This window comes from Acipenser ruthenus, chromosome 4, assembly GCF_902713425.1.
Source record: "Acipenser ruthenus chromosome 4, fAciRut3.2 maternal haplotype, whole genome shotgun sequence".
Classification (NCBI taxonomy): Eukaryota; Metazoa; Chordata; class Actinopteri; order Acipenseriformes; family Acipenseridae; genus Acipenser; species Acipenser ruthenus.
In genome coordinates, this window is record NC_081192.1 from 65,506,954 (window position 1) to 65,525,679 (window position 18,726).

Consider the following 18,726-nt stretch of genomic DNA (forward strand, 5'->3'; position numbering starts at 1 on the left):
TAAGAATTATAAATCATGCCGTATTTCAGAATATGCAGGTTCCCGATTTGCAGAGGGTATTGGACCATTCATTTTAATAGGGATCTGGTCAGGACCCAAAAATGAAGACAAATTATACAGAATGCTGGTTTGTAGAGGCTGTGGATTAGACATTTTTGTTTTTTAATGTAGCAATGGATGACTGAAAGGACAGTAAACAGCTATTTAATTAACCAGGTATTATTCCAGGTGGGATGTTGCTTTTTGAAATCATAACATTGTAACTGTTTAAAATGTGTTCATATAGCACATTCTATTTTAGTTCCTTGAGTATTCTGTCTGCTGCCATTTGGGTCAGTATTTCCTTTTTTTTTCTTGTGTTTATTGCCTCTGTAGGATCGGAGACTGAATGTATGGGTCACTTTAAGTTGATATTCTCTCTACTAAGAGTCCACGGAGCTGGGAAGGTGCAACAGCTGTCATTGGAGGTAACCGTGCCCATCATTTACTACATTTCTAAACTGTAGGTGCTATGTTCAGGAAGTATTGTGGGATTTCATAAGCAGATTTTCAGAAAAAAAAAGCATTTTTGGCATGAACATTGGAGCATAGCGCAATAAACATTCTGAATTACCGACTTGATTATGCTAATAATGATTTAAAATACATTCACGTATTGTGTGAAGTTTCCTGATTTTATACTGCAACATTGCCTTTTATCTAAATCTTATCTTGTCTCTGTTTTCAGGTGGTCAACATTGTCACAAGTAACCAGGAGTGTGTCAGTAATATTGCAGAGTCCTTGGTTCTTTCTAACCTTTTGCCCCTGCTGCATTCACTGCCATCTAGTAAGTATAATATACATATACAGCAGCTACTATATGAAAAAAATTATATCGACACAGATTGTGGCATTTTATGTTGAGGATGGGATTCTAAACAGTTGACACCTTTTGAAATAACACAAAGCTTTAAAATACAAAAGAAATCTGCCTTTATTAGTATGTGAATGTTACTATTGCACTTTGGATGTGACATAGATTACGCATGGATCAGGGGACAATTGTTTTTTAATTAAGCTGCCATTAAGGGATACAGCCGATGCATTTATCTGGTTTTATTACTGTAAGTTTAAGAATTGTATTTTCACTTTGTGTTTTAAAACCTCTGCTGGCTCAAACACAAATTAAAAATAATATTTGGTGAAAACCAGCGCCTTCCTTAGACTTGCATTTGTATGCTCATTTTAAATATTTATATGACATTATCCAATTTAAGTGCATATTAAATAGAAGTGAACATAATAAAAAATAAGGAGACTAGTAAAGCATAATGGTATTTAAATAATGTATAATTGTATGTACTATATCAGGGGTGGCCAAACTTCTTGACCCCATGAGTCGCATACCAAAATTTTCATATGGCTGAGAGCCACAAGACACTGTAAAACATGAAATTAAATTAGATACTAGCATTGTTTTAAAAAAAAATATATATATATATATTTTTGTTTAATTATCATGACGAGATGTAAGATATGTAAATATAATATTAATTTTAGACCTGCAATATAACATTTAAACATGCATTCTCTAGTCTAGCGTCAACACTCCAATTTTATAAAAAGATTCATTCATCTGAATAAAGACGTTTGGCACAAGCGATGTTCCATGCCTAGGGCTCTTTATTTTTGTTTTTTATTTTTGAGCCGACTCCATTCAATTAAACTCTTGGAAAAGTGTTGATTGTGAAACAAGTTTGCTTTAGTTTTTTCTCCCATAACTTGATTGAGACTGTGATTCTGTTTCATTGATAATGTTCAAACTGAACGCAAAAAACAAGTTAAGTTAAATTTATTTAATTAAATCGTAATTAAGAGGAAACTATTATTTGCAAAACAGGTTATAACATTTTTGAAATGAGTCATTAAGATTTTAAATCCGGGAAAAGCAATCTAAATGAACTTGCTTTTTTTGTTAAGTTTGAATTAAAAATAAGGACCTGCCTTTTGTTTTTGTTCCATTATCAATGAAACAGAATCACAGTCTCAATCAAGTTACAGGAGAAGAAACAAAAGTGATCTTGTTTCACAATCAAAGCTTTTCCAAGAGTTTAATTAAGAAACTGAGTCAGCGCAATATCTTTAAACTAGGGCTGCTCCGATTTAACAGATTAACTAAAGAGTTGATTGCAGATTATTATTTTTTTTATTTTTACAATTTAATCATGCAGAATTTTATTTTTGTATATAAAATAAAATCAACCAATAGAAGAAATGTGTTTTATCCACAGCAGTCCAATCATAAGTGAGCGGAGGCGGGACATAAACAGTTGAAGGGTTTTAGTAGGTTTAACCAATGGGAGAGTCAAAGATCTACCCTGGTTTTACCGCTGTCCAATCATTAGTGAGCAGAGGCAGGACATAAATATGCTAGGGTAAGGGTGTAATAGCTGAATTTCGTGCGATATTGCTTATTATAAAGACCATTATTGAGAACTTAGAAGTAATATTTTGAATTGCTTTTTACAAATTAAAAATAAAATGTCATAAGACAACGGAGACATGTAGTCGATTTGGTTGCGAATCCATTTTCAAGAAGAACTTTCTCAGAAAAAATTGAGTTATACACCACAAATACCCAAACTGACACAGGAAGGGAAGGGATGTACTTGCCACTTCCAACATTCAAATTATGAAAGGTATCCATGGCTTGCCAGTAGCTGTCAATTAAGAAAATTATACTGCTGGAACTGTCTTTTGTTCAATACAGAAAAGGTGATATGGAACTGCACTGGCTACAGCAATCTAGGATGTCTATCAATCAGCACAAAAACACGAGCGTTCCCAAAGTCACTTGCAAGCCACAGTTACACTCAAACCTTTTGGACAAACTTGGATTGATGTTTAACTGGATGAGCAGAAGTGTAGGGATACAATACATCACAATGACCAAGTAAGAAGGCTGAGGTTCTTAAATGCTTGATTGATTCTGTTGTTTACCTTGGCAAGCAAGAACTGGCATTCAGAGGGCACATTGAAGGCACACATTCCTCAAATAGAGGGAATTATGTGGAATTACTTTCTCTGATTTCTGACTACAACAGCATGTTAAGCAATCACTTGTCAATAGCCACAGTATTCTCGGGTACCTGTAACAAGATTCCAAACGGCTTCATCTCTTCGGTGCCTCAGATTCTGCTAGGTTCAGAAGTACAGGAAGTACATAGCTGTAATGGTAGATTAAACAACCGATGTTGGAAACGCAGCTCAGCTGTCTTGTGTTTTCAGGTATGTCTGACAGTGGCCCAAAAGAACGGTTGTTCTGTGAAAATGCTTTTAAAAAGACCAAATTCACATTGGGCTTGCTTTTTTTTTTTTTTTTTTTTTTGATTCTATACATTTTTTTAGTATTACTGTACTGGACAGCCACTATAATATCATTCATTACCTTTATTAAAAATGTGCACAGATTAATCTACCAATTTTACTCAACTAATGCCCATAAATTAACCAATCAAAAAATGTTAATTGATTGACAGTCCTACTTTAAACTTTAAAGGGACATCACGTGACTAAAAATAAAAACTAAAAACGAAGAGCCCTATCCATGCCATACAAAACTCACTTGAGTCGTTACATCAGCTTCTTTACTGAACGCTAAAAGGAGCATCTGCTGACTGCTGAGGCATGCTTTTAAAGAGGCTAGCTTGTTTCTCCTTAAGTCTGATCCAGGAGGATATTCAATTGAACATTTGCTGTGATTAGTTTCATAATGACATTTGAGGCTGCTCGCCTTATACAGACTACAGTATGTAATCGATTTCTTGCAGATGAGGCACAGGTTTACTACTGTTTTCAGTGAAAGCAAACTCTTCCTCCTATTCTAGCTTAAAGCATCATACTTTCGTTTATCACTTGTGATGGTTTGCTCAATGACATTGTCTCCATGAAACGAACAAGCAGTTAATTCAAGATTATGAACTGCACACCCGGATTTTAATCAAGGTGATTGAAATACGCATGCACCTATGCATGGTGTCAAAGGTCTTTGCAGGTCAAATAAACTGAAGAGAGAGAAGAAAGAATAATAAACATAAATCAATACAGAGAACAAAAATAATAAACTTGTTGTGTTTATTTTTACTTTTTCTCTTTTAGTTTATAATTCTTTCTTCAGTTCATGCAAGCCGCAAAGTGTGCATCACCCAGCATGTCACGGGGAGCCGCATTTGAACTGCCAGGGAGCTGCGGTTTGGCCACTTCTGTACCATATGATATTTCAAGACACAAACAGAAACCCTTTCATTCCCTATTTCATTTGTTTTCCAGGTCGACAGCTTGTCCTTGAAACTCTTTATGCTTTAACATCCAACACCAAGATAATAAAAGAAGCTATGGCTAAAGGTAATACACCACAGTATTGATGTCTGTAGTTTTTTTTTAGGATTTTTGTTTTACTTTATATCTATGTATTCTTCATCTAGTAATGAATAAAGCATTTTGGTTAAGAATTGGCAAGTAATATTTAATTTTATTAGACTTCCATGTAATGTTAATGTTACATAATTCACACTGTTTCCTTGGGTTACAGGTGCACTGATATATTTATTGGACATGTTCTGCAACTCCACTCACCCTCAAGTGCGCTCCCAAACTGCTGAGCTGTTTGCCAAAATGACCTCAGACAAACTCATTGGCCCCAAGGTGAGAGTTGTCAGGGTTAAATGCCCATGCTACTTTTGATATTTTGTATTTTTCCACAGCACTACAGTAAAATCATATTTAAGGGCCTGGTTGGAAGAATGTCATACATCATTCCTAAGGATTAGAGTTGTGGAAATTTAAGAGTTTACCTTATTTCTAATAAAATACTGTCAATATTACATGTCTTGCACTTGCATTTGCTTTTACAAGTCTGTGTGAGTCTCACTAAAAGCATATGTTTTAGAAAATGTGTATTTTCATTTAACAAAAAGGATCATACAAGCTTAAAGAAAGCTCACAGTTTGTATGCCTTATTTTCAGGTGTTCCTCTAGCACTTTTTTCCACCTGGAGACTGAAATTATATTATTTTAGTCAGTGCATAATTTGCTGTCCTTAACCATCAGCTGCAGACATGACTGCACAATGTTATCCAAAAAAGGGTACAAAGTTCTGGCAATAAGTCTAACTGTTGTTGCTTTGTACTCCAGGTGAGGCTCACACTGATTAAGTTTCTCCCTGGTGTGTTCATGGATGCAATGAGAGATAACTCAGAGGCTGCTGTGCACATCTTCGAAGGTACTCATGAAAACCCAGAACTGATCTGGAATGACAACTCCAGGGAGAAGGTGTCCACCACTGTCAGAGAAATGATGCTAGAGTAAGTTTTTCCTCCGATTGCCAGGTGGCAAAGAAGCCATTCCATATCCACACTGTCCTGGGTTGCTGTTGCGTTTTAATGTGTGTACAGGTTTTTTGAAAGAGGCTTGTATACTAGTTTTAGATCTAGACTCTTGGAGCAAATGTTGTATTTCTTACATTCAGTCTTGCAAGAGGACAGGTTAATTGTTACAACCTGGTGTACCTGAATACTGAAACAGAAAATGATACAAAGTGAATAATACATTATTTAATATAACAGATAAATCATACGCATGTCAAGTTGCTCTATAAGACAAGGGTAGATCATAAGGGTTTTGTCAGATGTGTTCTTTAACCATAACCTCTCAACTGTTCGTTTTAGGCACCGTTTACACACCAGGTTATAATACCACAGGTAGGATGATTCCATGGAAACTTAGAATGTTAATTGAAAGTCATTTGTTTTTTCTTCTTCTTTGAAGGCACTTTAGACAACAAAGGGATAATCCAGATGTCAACTGGAAGGCAAGTGAAAAAATTAATTACATTATTTTGAGATTATTCATTTAGAAAAGACGAACTGATGGATACCATCTTTACAGCCAGGTCTGGACTGGCATTCAGGGGTTTGAAAATATTTGACTGTGTGTTTATATGTGTGTGTGTGTGTTTATATATATATATATATATATATATATATATATATATATATATATATATATATATATATATATATACACACACACATACACACTACCGGTCAAAAGTTTTAGAACACCTCCATTTTTCCAGTTTTTATTGAAATTCACGCAGTTTAATGTCTCAATGTACTCTGAAATTAAAGCATAGAACAAATAAACAATTGGAGATAAAAAAGAAATCATGGAATCGTTTTGTTTAACAAAATTTAATCTAAATTTTTGACTCATCAAAGTAGCCACCTTTTGCAGATATAACAGCCGAACACACTCGTGGCATTCTTTCTACAATGGAAATCAAATATTGTTCGGAAAGTTCTTCCCAACACTGTTGCAGAAGTTCCCACAAATGTGTTGTACTTGTAGGTTGCTTTGCTTTCACCCTTCTGTCCAGTTCATCCCAAACCAGTTCGATGGGGTTTAAGTCTGGAGACTGTGCTGGCCATGCCATGATTTGAAGCCTACCGTCTTGTTCTTTTCTTCTAAGGTAGTTCTGACATAGCCTGGAGGTATGTTTTGGGTCATTATCTTGCTGTAGGATGAACCCCTGACCAAATAGACGTATAACAGAGGGTATTGCATGGCGCTGCAAAATGCTGTGGTAGCAGTTTTGGTTCAGGGTGCCACTCACTCTGTACAAGTCGCAGACTCTGGATCCAGCAAAAGAGCCCCAGACCATCACGCTTCCTCCTCCATGTTTGACAGTTGGTGTCACACACTGAGGAACCATCCTTTCGCCTACTCGACGGCGTACAAAAACCCTGCGTGATGAACCGAAGATTTCAAATTTTGATTCATCGGTCCATAAGACCTTCTTCCAGTCTTCAGTAGTCCACTGGCGGTGCTTCATGGCCCAGGCAAGCCTCTTTTTCTTATTTTGCCATCTTAGCAATGGCTTTCTTACTGCCACTCGACCTGTCAAACCTGCAGCTGAAGTCTTCTCTTCACAGTTGAAACTGAGACTTGCTTACTTCGACCAGTGTTAAGCTGTGCTTGAAGCTGTTGTCCTGTGAGCCGCCTATCACGCAAGCTGTTGACTCTCAGAAACTGTTGTGGCTTTGGGTCTGCCAGACCTCTTCCTGTCAGAGTTTCCTCCAGTTTCCAAGTGCCTTTTGATGGTGTAGGAAACTGTACTCACTGACACCTTGGCTTTCTTTGCAATTTCTCTAAAGGAAAGACCTACACTTTTAAGGGTTATAATGGTCTGTCTGTCTTCCTTTGTTAATTGCCTTTTTCTCGCCATTATGAGAGCAATATACTACTTCCTGCAGTACAATACTGTCCAAATAATGCTTAAGAGGGTGTAGTAACACAGTCTGTTCCAACACTGCTTTTATACAGACAGAGGGTTTGTAAGTAATCAACAAAAGTTGGGACACCTGTAGGAATTGTTAGCATCAACTTTCAAGGCTTAATTTACTTCCATTGCTGCAGAACAGCTGTAAGTTGTTAACCCATTACTTGTTCCCTGATAAAGGCCTTTTTGTATAACTCTGAAATGTACATTATTTTTCAGTTTTTGGTAACCTAAACTTTTTTTTTTTAACCTCTGGCAGTTTACCGCTTACCTTTGTACCATTTCAGATTATTCACTGGACTTGAACTGCTTAAATTTCAATAAAAACTGGAAAAATGGGGGTGTTCTAAAACTTTTGACCGGTAGTGTGTATATATATATATATATATATAGTGTGTGTGTTTAGTTGCCTTTTAGCTTTTACATTGAAAAATAAATGTAATAATCATGATTTTTTTTTTCCACCTAAAAACACAGCCATATAACTAGGAAAGACAGCCAAGTATTACTGTTGTATTCATCCTTACATTCTACCTTTTCCTTACTACACGGCTATAAACAGCTGAAATTTGGTAACATATTATGTAGGAAATCTGGTGGTGACTGATGATTGTATTCTGACTGGTGTCTTCACTCTTAGTTGCCCAAGGAGTTTACAGTGGCGTATGGATCTGCCCAAGGGGAGCTTTCAGTTGGAGGTGTCTTCCTGAGAATCTTTATCGCTCAGCCAGGATGGGTCTTAAGGAAGCCACGAGAATTCCTAGTTTCACTATTAGAAAAACTGACTGAGCTGCTAGAGAAAAATAACCCAAATGTAAGAAGCCTTTTCAAGTTACAGTATGTCTCTTAATTACATATGTAAATACTGTTTTTATGTGATTCATGGACAAACAATCCTGCATTTAGAGAAATATTATTATTATTATTATTATTTATTTCTTAGCAGACGCCCTTATCCAGGGCGACTTACAATTGTTACACAAGATATCACATTATTATTATTATTATTTTTTTTTTACATACAATTACCCATTTATACAGTTGGGTTTTTCTTACTGGAGCAATCTATGTAAAGTACCTTGCTCAAGGGTACAGCAGCAGTGTCCCCCACTGGGGATTGAACCCACGACTCTCCGGTCAAGAGTCCAGAGCCCTAACCACTACTCCACACTGCTGCCCATTAAATAAAAAATACCATTGGGTTAAGAAAGTCTGCATGCTGAAGAAGACAAATATACATGACTAAAAATAAAAAGCATTGTCTGGTTTCTTTCAGTTTCTGTTCATAGGTACTAAACCACTCACAATCCTTTTATTTCTGATAAAATCTAAAAGCTACCTATGTTATCTTTTTGTTAGGAAACAATAGCTGCATTAATGTCTTTTTTTTATTCTTTTTTTTTTTATTTAGTAATTGGCAATTGATTTTTACCCCGTTTTTCTCCCAATTTGGAATAGCCAATCTATTAATTTTAGGCTCAGCACACCGCTACCACCCCCGCGGTGACTCAGGAGCAGTGAAGACGAACACACGCTGTCCTCCGAAGCGTGTGCCGTCAGCTGACCGCTTTTTTTCACACTGCGGACTCGCCATGCAGCCACCCAAGAGCTACAGCGTCGGAGGACAACGCAGCTCTGGGCAGCTTACAGGCAAGCCCGCAGGCGCCCGCTCAGTCTACAGGGGTCGCTGGTGCACGATGAGCCGAGGACACCCTGGCCGACCTAAGCCCTCCCCACCCGGGCGACGCTCGGCCAATTGTGCGCCGCCCCTTGGGAGCTCTCATCCACGGTCTGCAGTGGAATAGCCTGGACTCGAACCGGCGACCTCCAGGCTATAGGGCGCATCCTACGCTACACGCGGAGCGCATTTACCGGAAGCGCCACTCGGGAGCCCTCTCATTGATGTCTTTTTTTCTGTAATTTCTCAAACTATTAATTGATAACCGTGTAGTGAAAGAATCTTGGGGACCTTAAAACTCGACGGGTACCCGACAGGAACTGTAATATTTACACAACCAGCCCCGAATACCAGCTTTTGTGCTAATGTAATGTAGTTGCTTCGAAGCTCTTGATGTGTTTTATGTATTTATTTTGATTTTTCTTTTCCAGGGTGAAACCTTAGAAACTATTACAACGGCCACTGTGTGTCTCTTCAGTACTCAGACTCAGTTAGCAGATCAGGTGCCACCCCTGGGCCACCTTCCCAAGATCCTACAGGCCCTCAATCACAAAAACAACACCATTCCAAAGAGCTCCATCCGTATCATTCATGCACTCTCGGACAATGAGGTAACTGCTTGCACTGTGCAGTGGGAATAATATATACAGTAGTCTCTGGCTAAGAGAACACCCCTCTGAAAGCAAGAAAAGTGTTTTCATAGCCAAAGTGTTCTCTAAGACAGAGTTGACCACGGACGCAATATGCCAAAGCCAATCACGATATGAATAAATAAATACAAAGGTATTTATTACTTATGTCATGACGCATGTGCATCAACAAATGAAATGAACAGAATAAGTAAAACAAAAACAATAGGCAAGGGTATGTTAATAAATTATAATAATAAACTAACTGACAAACTAAATTAACAAAGCACCCTGTGGTAAAAATGCAGCAAACAGTAATTATGAATACGAGAATGAATTTTAAGACAACGGTTATTAGCACATCACTGTCCTACACACGTTAAGAAATGCAGAGGAAGCTGTAGATTAGTCCCGTGATGACTAATCAGTTTTGAAAACATTGAATAAACCATTTGAATTGGAGTTTTGATGATGACGAGTTAACAAGTTACAAAACAGTACTGTATCAGTTTTAATCGAATCGCTCACTGCCAAAAAGGTGTATATGCAATAACTTACTGTACTTTAAACTTTAAAGTTTAAAGTACAGTTTCATATGGAAGGAATGCATTGAGTATGGAGATTTGTCCTGCACAAGATCATCTCTATAACAGTGTTGCTTCTAGTAGACAAAAAGGATATGCAGAGATATAATTACATAGTACACACAATAGAGTACATAGTACATGAGGTGAATTTGAGTCATTTTTCGGCTGCTGTTTACACAAACTGAGGATTCAGACTTCAATCTGTAAGCAGCAGGTTTATCAACAAACTGGAAACCACAACATATTTCTGACTGAGATTCCCTTTTGTTTTTTCTTTTTTTTTAATGATAGATTTGCGTACGAGCTATGGCATCATTGGAAACCATTGGTCCCCTAATGACTGGAATGAAAGTCAGGTCAGACATGGCCGGTTTGGCCTGTGAAGCACTGAATCGGATGTTCCAAAAAGAACAAACTGATCTTGTGGCTCAGGTATGGAGCTAAAATTCAAGGTAACATCACCACACTTTTGCCCAATTTCTCTATTAAATAATAATAGGGATGGGCACTACCAAGACAGCAATGCCTCTGAGCATCGCTCCAGAGCAGTTCTGGTCCAGTTTGAGGGGCCCAGTAATACAGTGTAGTGTCATACCTGTATATGAAGTGTGGCTTGAATGATGTCTTTGCATCTCATTGTCACATCTCTCTCTTATTCTCTGTCTTGTGCTCAATGTTCAGGCACTGAGGGTAGAATTGGTACCCTACCTCCTGAGGCTGCTGGAAGGGATTGGTCTAGAAACTCTGGATAACCCTGCCGCCACCAAGGCACAGATTGTAAAAGCACTGAAATCAATGACACGCAGCCTGCAGTATGGTGAACAGGTACAACCACTTTCTTTACACAAGGACCCGAATTGTGACCATATGCAGCAATACAAACACTAATGGCTTAATATCTGTGTATTATATAGCTTAGTTTATAAGCAGAAGATATAAAGCATTTCAAACAGTAATACACTATACATTTCTATTTTTATAGCTGACAATATGCCATAATTGTAATATTACAATGCTATTTGTCATCTGTTATTTGTAAAGATATTGTTCCCCAGTAGACCATGATAAAAGTTGTGTACGCTGAAAAAAAAAAAAAAAAGAGCATGAAAATAAACACAGTAATGTTAAATTAAACCAAAAGCATGTTATCCTTCATTAGTCATGTAACGCAGTCTTGTGAGAAGACAGACACCATCAGAACTACAGGCTCTGCATAAAATGTTACTGGTCCCCATACTGTCAAGCAGCGTAGGAAGAGATGAAGATATTCACATGATATTACTGTAGTTGTCTAATGCCCATTTCTTTCAGGTGAATGAAATCCTCTCTCGTTCCAACATCTGGAGTGCCTTTAAAGATCAGAAACATGACCTGTTCATCTCAGAGTCACAAACTGCAGGGTACCTCACAGGTTGGTAGCCTCCTTCTTTGTTCATTACTGAACAATAATGCTCAGCAGTACTGTATAGACGAACAGCAGGTATTTTTCTTTTTTTTTTCTTTTACATTTAATACAACTTACTGTGGTAAGCCAACAGCATACAAATTCATTTGTAAATCAATCTGGTTGACCGCTGCATACATTCACACTCACTCACTCACTCACTCACTCACTCACTCACTGGTTGTGTCATTACTTACTACAGTGCATTGTGGGAGATTGCTTTGGAATAAGTGTGGTGCACTTCAGTTCGCCAGTATGAAATCAATTGGTTCATGGAATACATTGAAGTGCGGCTCTAACATGTATTTATTTTTTTTAAATGATCTTTAATTATGGATTTTGGCAGATATACGTATTGTTTATTGAGTCATATCCAATTATAAAACATCATTATACAGGATTTCAGCTTAAATTATAATTTGCCTTATAAGCTTGAAGGAAAAGTACACATTTGCAAGAGCCAAAAACAGTGGGGTGTAATATTGATATAGGTCTTCAATGTAACCTCCTTCTCTGCTTTTCTTGCTAAATTGACTGCCTTTTCCCTCTAGCTCAATGCTTGGCTCCACCTCACCACTACCCTTGCCATCTCCATCCCTTTCTATGCCCTCTTCTTTCTCCTCAGGTGTATCCTCGCCTTCCCTTCTTTCTGGTAGTAGCCCCCTTCATCTCAGGAGTGGGCTTTAGACCTTTACAAAGGCTCCTTGCTTACTTCTCTGTAACTCTGAAGCAGGTAGATACGTTTCCTAAACTGTTTTAATTTTCGTCCTTGCATTGTTGTCTCTGTACGGCAAAATACAAGTTTGATTGTTCTCTTCCCTCAGTGATATTTTAGTGTAGTTATTGTTGACGAAAAGAAAAAGCCCAGTCCTGATCGCCAAATGTCTGTGGGCCTGACTGACTGCTGAGGTATAAACTGTACATTAGTATGCTCTAGGCACTCTAGGCACCTTCAATTTGGTTAGTTATTAAGTGCACTTTTAAACATTTGTAGATAATAGTAGGGCTGCAACGAAGAGTACATTTTGACCTTCGACAGTTCGGAACACATTACCGAAGGAAGGTTCGAACCTTTGATGGTACTCATTTGCATAATTTACTAGTTATGTCACCATAGCTACTTGTTTATATTTGATTGAAAATCCTATTATTTTACAGGTAATCCATATAAATGGAATAAAACATTCATATGTAGTTTAAAAATACGTTATATAGAAAAGCAATCAATTTTTATAATTTAAATAAAAATACATGTTGTTTATTTACATGTAATTTGTTCTGTTTGCGAGTAAGCTTGCATTGCAGCGGTACTAACTGCAGCGGATTGGGGCAAAACAAACTTAATTTAACAGTCACCGTTCCAAGCAGGTTATCAGTCACATTTTACTACTACTACTACTACTACTACTACTACTACTACTACTACTACTACTACTACTACTACTAATATGAACCTACGCTTGTAAAGTGACCCCAGAGATTGGATGTGCCTCCATGATACATCAACAAATGCATGCACAGTTTGCATTCAACTTTTTTTTTTTTTTTTTGGTCATCTGGGCATTTAATAAAAAAAATGGGGTTTCGAGACATTTCTTTCAATACAGCTTACGCTATACAGCGCTTTGCTGTCGAGATGGCGAGTTAAGAAATTTGCCTCTAGGTATTCAGTACATTTTTTACTGAAGCAATACTGCTATGGTACCCCCCCAGTGCTTTGGCATAATAATATACCTTGCTTCATACATGACAACGGCGCCATATAGAGTTGCTACTTATAATGATTTGGTAGTGGATTTTAACTTTTTCTTTAAGTAATATGCATTTTACATTTTTATAGTATTCATACATTGTCAAATGATTTCTGTTAACAGAAAAAATGTGTGAATGGCACCTGACAAACCTTTGAAGGTTTAAAACATAGAATTCCTGGCTAGCGAACAAACCTTCGAATACAGCCCTAGAAAACCTGTTTTGAATAGGGCTGTAAGGGTTTAAACGGTAAACGTGGGTTAAAAATATTTTCGTTTAAAATTTGTATTATACGTTTAAACGCAACTTAACAGTTAAATATATTATCAAATTATTTTTGCATATTTTCCGCAAAGATATGTTTCCCTTTCTATGGTTTTCCCCTTTAAGGAAACCTGACCTGCTCAGTCTAAATACGTCTTGCATAAATTAAGGACAGACCAGCTTCCTGCGTTGTTGTGTATCTCCATCGCATTGCCTTTTTTCGGGTCTTATAGGGCCCTATGGAGTCTGTTAACGAGAGCACGGACGGAATCACGGTATCAAAAGAATATTAATGCGGAATTAAGTGCTGTACAAAAAAAATGCATTTGGCAGTAGAGCATTAAGCTTGAGATTTACATATTTGAAGGGAAAATGTGAAACTAATGATCAGTACAGGCAGTGGCGTAACTTTGGTTTCAAAAGTGGGGGGATTGTTTCTGTAGCTGGGTTATAAATGAGGCGGTGTATTCTGTAAGGGATAAACAACGAGAAGGGCTGAATCAGTGAAAATAATTCACCGTTTGAGTGCGTTAAATACATGCAATCATGGAAAATAATAGGACTTAAACAATTAGACAACGTTGCAGACTATTATAACGTCTGTATTACAAACAAAAAGTACCTCACACAGACTGCTATTACAGCAGTCACTTTGAACAATACGATCCCAATGTTCACACAGAGAAGATTTATGGTAGTGAAACCATGGGCATAGCAGTAATATAGAATTGATCAAGTTCAAAACTAAAAGTTAATTGGAAAAGAAAAAACATGTAGCTACTATTTATTTATTTATAAAAAGAACGGCGAATAAGATGTCTGTTACAAAGTGCTTACAACTTTTTATTTGTCCATATTTTATTGTGTGTGTTCACATGACATCTGCAATTACAGAACAGCTTTTAATTATTCAAGCGAGCTGAACCGAGGAGCCGTGAAAGAGAGGAACGATGGGAAATGAAGTCTTTATTTTTTCACGTGAATGCGCAAGCACCGTTGTGAAAGGGAGGGACGCTGGGAACTAGTATTGTATCAGACAACGGGTTTGATTTGTAATGAAAAAAATAAAGGTTTTTGGTTCTGGACATGTTTTGTTTCCTGCCAACAATGTACAAGTGAATGAAACAAAAAATGTAGTCTTGTCACTGTGTTTTAAGTTTAATTTAAGTAGAATTGTTTTTTTTAGGGCAGCAGTGTGGAGTAGTGGTTAGGGCTCTGGACTCTTGACCGGAGGGTCATGGGTTCAATCCCCGATGGGGACACTGCTGCTGTACCCTTGAGCAAGGTACTTTACCTAGATTGCTCCAGTAAAAAACCCAACTGTATAAATGGGTAATTGTATGTAAAAATAATGTGATATCTTGTAAGTCGCCCTGGATAAGGGCGTCTGCTAAGAAATAAATTATTTATTATTATTTTAATGTTTTTTCGATGTTGGATACACACGCTTTTTATGGAGCTTCTGGAGAAATGATACGTTGTAGAATCGACTGAATGTTTTTTTTTTATGCTATTAAAATAGATTACATTTTAGTGCTAACTTACAGTCCTCCTTTATGCTTTTATGTTTACCATTGTTTGTCTTTAAGTAGATCTATATGGTACGCACTTTGAATAACAAACCAAGGTTAAAATATGACTTAAAATATTGGAAATAAAATATAAAAATATGAAATGAGTGAAACGTTAAATTTATGGCCGTTTAAACGGTTAAATGACCGGATTAACAATGGGTTTAAACGTGTAGTCAATTAAACGTAGATTTACAGCCCTAGTTTTGAACTAACAAGACTAATTTGTGGAAATTTAAATATATAGTGAATACTGAATAAACTATCCTTCAAAGGGATTGGCTGTTTATTCATGGCTGCTCTCATTACATTGAATTGAAAAGAAGAGAATATCTGGGTTTTACTGGCTGGTAAGAGCAAGTGAAACTCAAAACATAGAAATCTGTTCTTTACCTTGGTTTCTAGAATGCCCATAAACCTAGCGAAGCTTGGGTTGCATGTCATCTGAAGGAACACACAGAAACCATATATACACTTGTGTGTGACACAAGCAGATACTGTAAATTATCATATTATTTAGTGGTCCAACTGAATCATTAACTGGGATGAAGTCACACTGAAACTGTATCAGTTTTGTAGTATGTTGTCTGTGTGTGTTTTCACACATGTAGTCCTTATTAAGACAGATTTTATTTCTCGCACAGGTCCTGGAGTGGCAGGCTACCTTACTGCTGGGACTACATCAACAGTCATGCCAGTTGTACCACCTCCTGTTGACAGTGAAAATGGAGACCTGGGTTGACAGGTGATGTGCATGCCCAGTTCCAAGTCCTTTCAAAAGACATCTGAGAAACAGAAGAGCCTACAAAACCATCGGGATCCTGTTCAGAGCATTTTCGCCTTGTTTTGGGGTTTTTTGTCTTGCACGATAACAAGTGTCATTACTTTTTCTAAGAATATATTTTTTATTTGTGAGAAAAAGATTAAAAGTGATCCAGTTCTGTTAGCATTATGTTAAAAACGATAGAGGCACTCTGGATACACCTAACAAGATGAGTCTGCAAGCATTTTTCTTGCCGTACTTGCATATTGTTCATCCGTGTCAGGTTACAAGACTGTGAATCGGATTTATAAATTGTTTTCCTAATTTTTATAATGTTGTTTTACAGTGCTGTATCAAAAGAAAAGAAAAAAAAAACATGACTGGTGTTTAATTGAAGTTTAATTTTTGCTAGAAAAGAAAAATAAACATCTGGTTACCAACTAGATGGCAGTCTAATGATGCTGTGTATATCACAGTTTGTCTTAAGTCTTATTGTTATGTTAACTGTTACTCAGATCAAGTCCTGAACCTCTCTGCTCATGCTGTCCCTTTCTGCTAGTCTTTCATATGATTTTCCGCATTGCAAACCGCACTAGACATTTGTACGTATAACTGCCTTTACCAACCTAAACAAGCTTCTGCAAAAGAAAGGAACAATAGCATTGACTCCAATTATCATATGTAAAAGACTAGTGTAATTGTGAATTGTTCTATATATAACCCATATATAAACTTTCTATATTGAATGTACATTTAAGAAAAAAAAATAAAAAAAAGAATCAGATGCACTTGTACATAAAATTTTAGGAATAAACAAAGGGAATCTACAGTATCTGTGTTTTTGTTCAAAACCATTTATTTAACTTTGTCATCAATTATATAGGGGTATTCATAAACACAATAGGAAATAAACATTATTACAGAACACTGTATGCACTTACTCATAAACATTCACAGGCTGTTGGATAGGTGTCTGTGGAGTGGTGCCTTTAGAATGTGCAAACATCAAAATGTCTTCAGTTCAGTTTTATATATTTAACCAGAAACCAAAGAACTAATTTATAATGGTGTGCTGGTGAGACAGCAAACCATTCGTAAACATCGTTTTCTGTGCAACTGGTATTAGAACCCCATCTGAATCCACAAAGTCATCAAAGCTAATCCCGGCTACACAGGAATGTATAATGTGGTAGGCAGCAGAATGAATTAGATTCAGCTCGGTCAAAGCTAACATTATTTAGTGTAAATCAACTAAAGCTCATGAAAAAAACTTAATTTCAGATTAAATTAAACACACATAGCAACCAAAAGGGTGTGTGCTAAAGAAATTATGCTGTAAAATCTTTATACTATTCAGCCTGAACATTGAATCACCCTCATGCACTCCCTCTAAATTAACTTTGAGTCTTCGTGTGGCACCAGCCCCCCCATTGACTAAAAAATGTACTCAACCTTTGGGGTACCATTGCTCCTGTGAGACCATTTGCTCATAATTATTTGCATGTAACTGAAAAGGGGATGGTTACCTAATAAGGTAAGATAATTAGTAAGCAAGCCTTCTGAGTGGGGTAAAACAGGCAATGAATCCCCAACCCCAAGCACCAAAAACCAGAAGTGGTGACTGAATACTTTGTATCTACATCCTAGGGTTCGAAAGAAACTCCTGTAAAGGCAAACACGTATTTTAATTTTCATTTCTGATAATCTAAATGGTGAAGGGTATCAGTGACTGGTTTCAATATGCATATTTAGAGAAGTGTGTTTGGAAAGTGATAAACAGCTGGTCCTCTCCTCAGTCTGATAAATATTGCATCTAAGCTAAGACAATATGTTTATATTATAATTAATTTAAATTTACAAATAAGGGTTGTTGTTTTCCTCAAGATATTAAACCAATTCAGGATTTTGAACATTTTTTAAGGTAGTCCTAAATGAAAAATGTATATTAAATGAATTTGTGATGTTAACAATTGGAAATGCAAATACATTTCTGAAATACAGAATAATTAGAGGGGAAAAAACATTGCCACTTTGGCAGGTCCTTGTTAGAGCAGTATTAACCAGGCTTACTTACTGTATGTCCCTTGTGGATCACATGGGGGCTGTTTCTGAAAATAAGTCAGAAAAGCTGAACTTAAAAACTAGTTAAAATTACCACTTGGGTTGTGAAAAAATCAGAGTTACATAGGGGTCCTTTAAAGCAGAAATGCATCTGATCAGAAGCATTTTTTGTTTTGCTAGAATAATAATAATATAGAGAATACAGAGAAATGTAAGTATATTACAAGCGTGCTAACCATTGCTTCAAATCCATCTTCTCTAGCTAATAGTCCCAATTTTATTGGATTGCTTTGTAATGTTAATTCAGGATATGCAACAGGCTGTAAACTGCTGATAAACTGCTGCATAGTAATACCTTTGCTGTAGTGAGTTTGAACTACACAACCTGAAGTGATCAGATAACAGCAGCAACTTTTCATCTGTAGCGCTGTCTTCAATATATCTGAATAATCCAAAGGTAAGTAATATTGAAACAAAGAACCAAAATATCTTCAACCCAAGACAATTGGGACCAGTGGTAATATTGTTAGTACTGATGAGAGGTATACTAAATAGTTTAACCTTTTGTTAGCACTCCTTTATGCAGGTAAGGAATAGAATAGTATGAACATTATTCAGTAAATGGTATAAACTCCGCACTGTATAATATAGACGGCGG

At 36.8% G+C, this 18,726-nt stretch overlaps 1 protein-coding gene across 3 annotated transcripts in view; it reads left to right on the forward strand.

The window, feature by feature from the left end:
- The window catches only part of LOC117400285 (dnaJ homolog subfamily C member 13), a 97,243-nt gene extending 80,409 nt beyond the window's left edge, over window positions 1-16,834 (forward strand). For 2 of the 3 annotated variants that reach the window (XM_034000010.3, XM_034000011.3), the window contains exons 46-57: window positions 376-467; window positions 728-827; window positions 4,310-4,384; window positions 4,572-4,684; window positions 5,174-5,343; window positions 5,807-5,849; window positions 7,960-8,133; window positions 9,429-9,608; window positions 10,505-10,645; window positions 10,895-11,038; window positions 11,525-11,624; window positions 15,889-16,834. In XM_034000010.3, coding sequence (XP_033855901.3) covers window positions 376-467; window positions 728-827; window positions 4,310-4,384; window positions 4,572-4,684; window positions 5,174-5,343; window positions 5,807-5,849; window positions 7,960-8,133; window positions 9,429-9,608; window positions 10,505-10,645; window positions 10,895-11,038; window positions 11,525-11,624; window positions 15,889-15,986 — 1,430 coding nt within the window. In that variant the 3' untranslated portion in view covers window positions 15,987-16,834. Of the gene's footprint in view, window positions 1-375; window positions 468-727; window positions 828-4,309; window positions 4,385-4,571; window positions 4,685-5,173; window positions 5,344-5,806; window positions 5,850-7,959; window positions 8,134-9,428; window positions 9,609-10,504; window positions 10,646-10,894; window positions 11,039-11,524; window positions 11,625-12,282; window positions 12,391-15,888 lie in introns of all 3 variants that reach the window. The other variant, XM_059022655.1, reaches the window with a different exon arrangement.
- The last annotated feature ends 1,892 nt before the right edge of the window (window positions 16,835-18,726 follow it).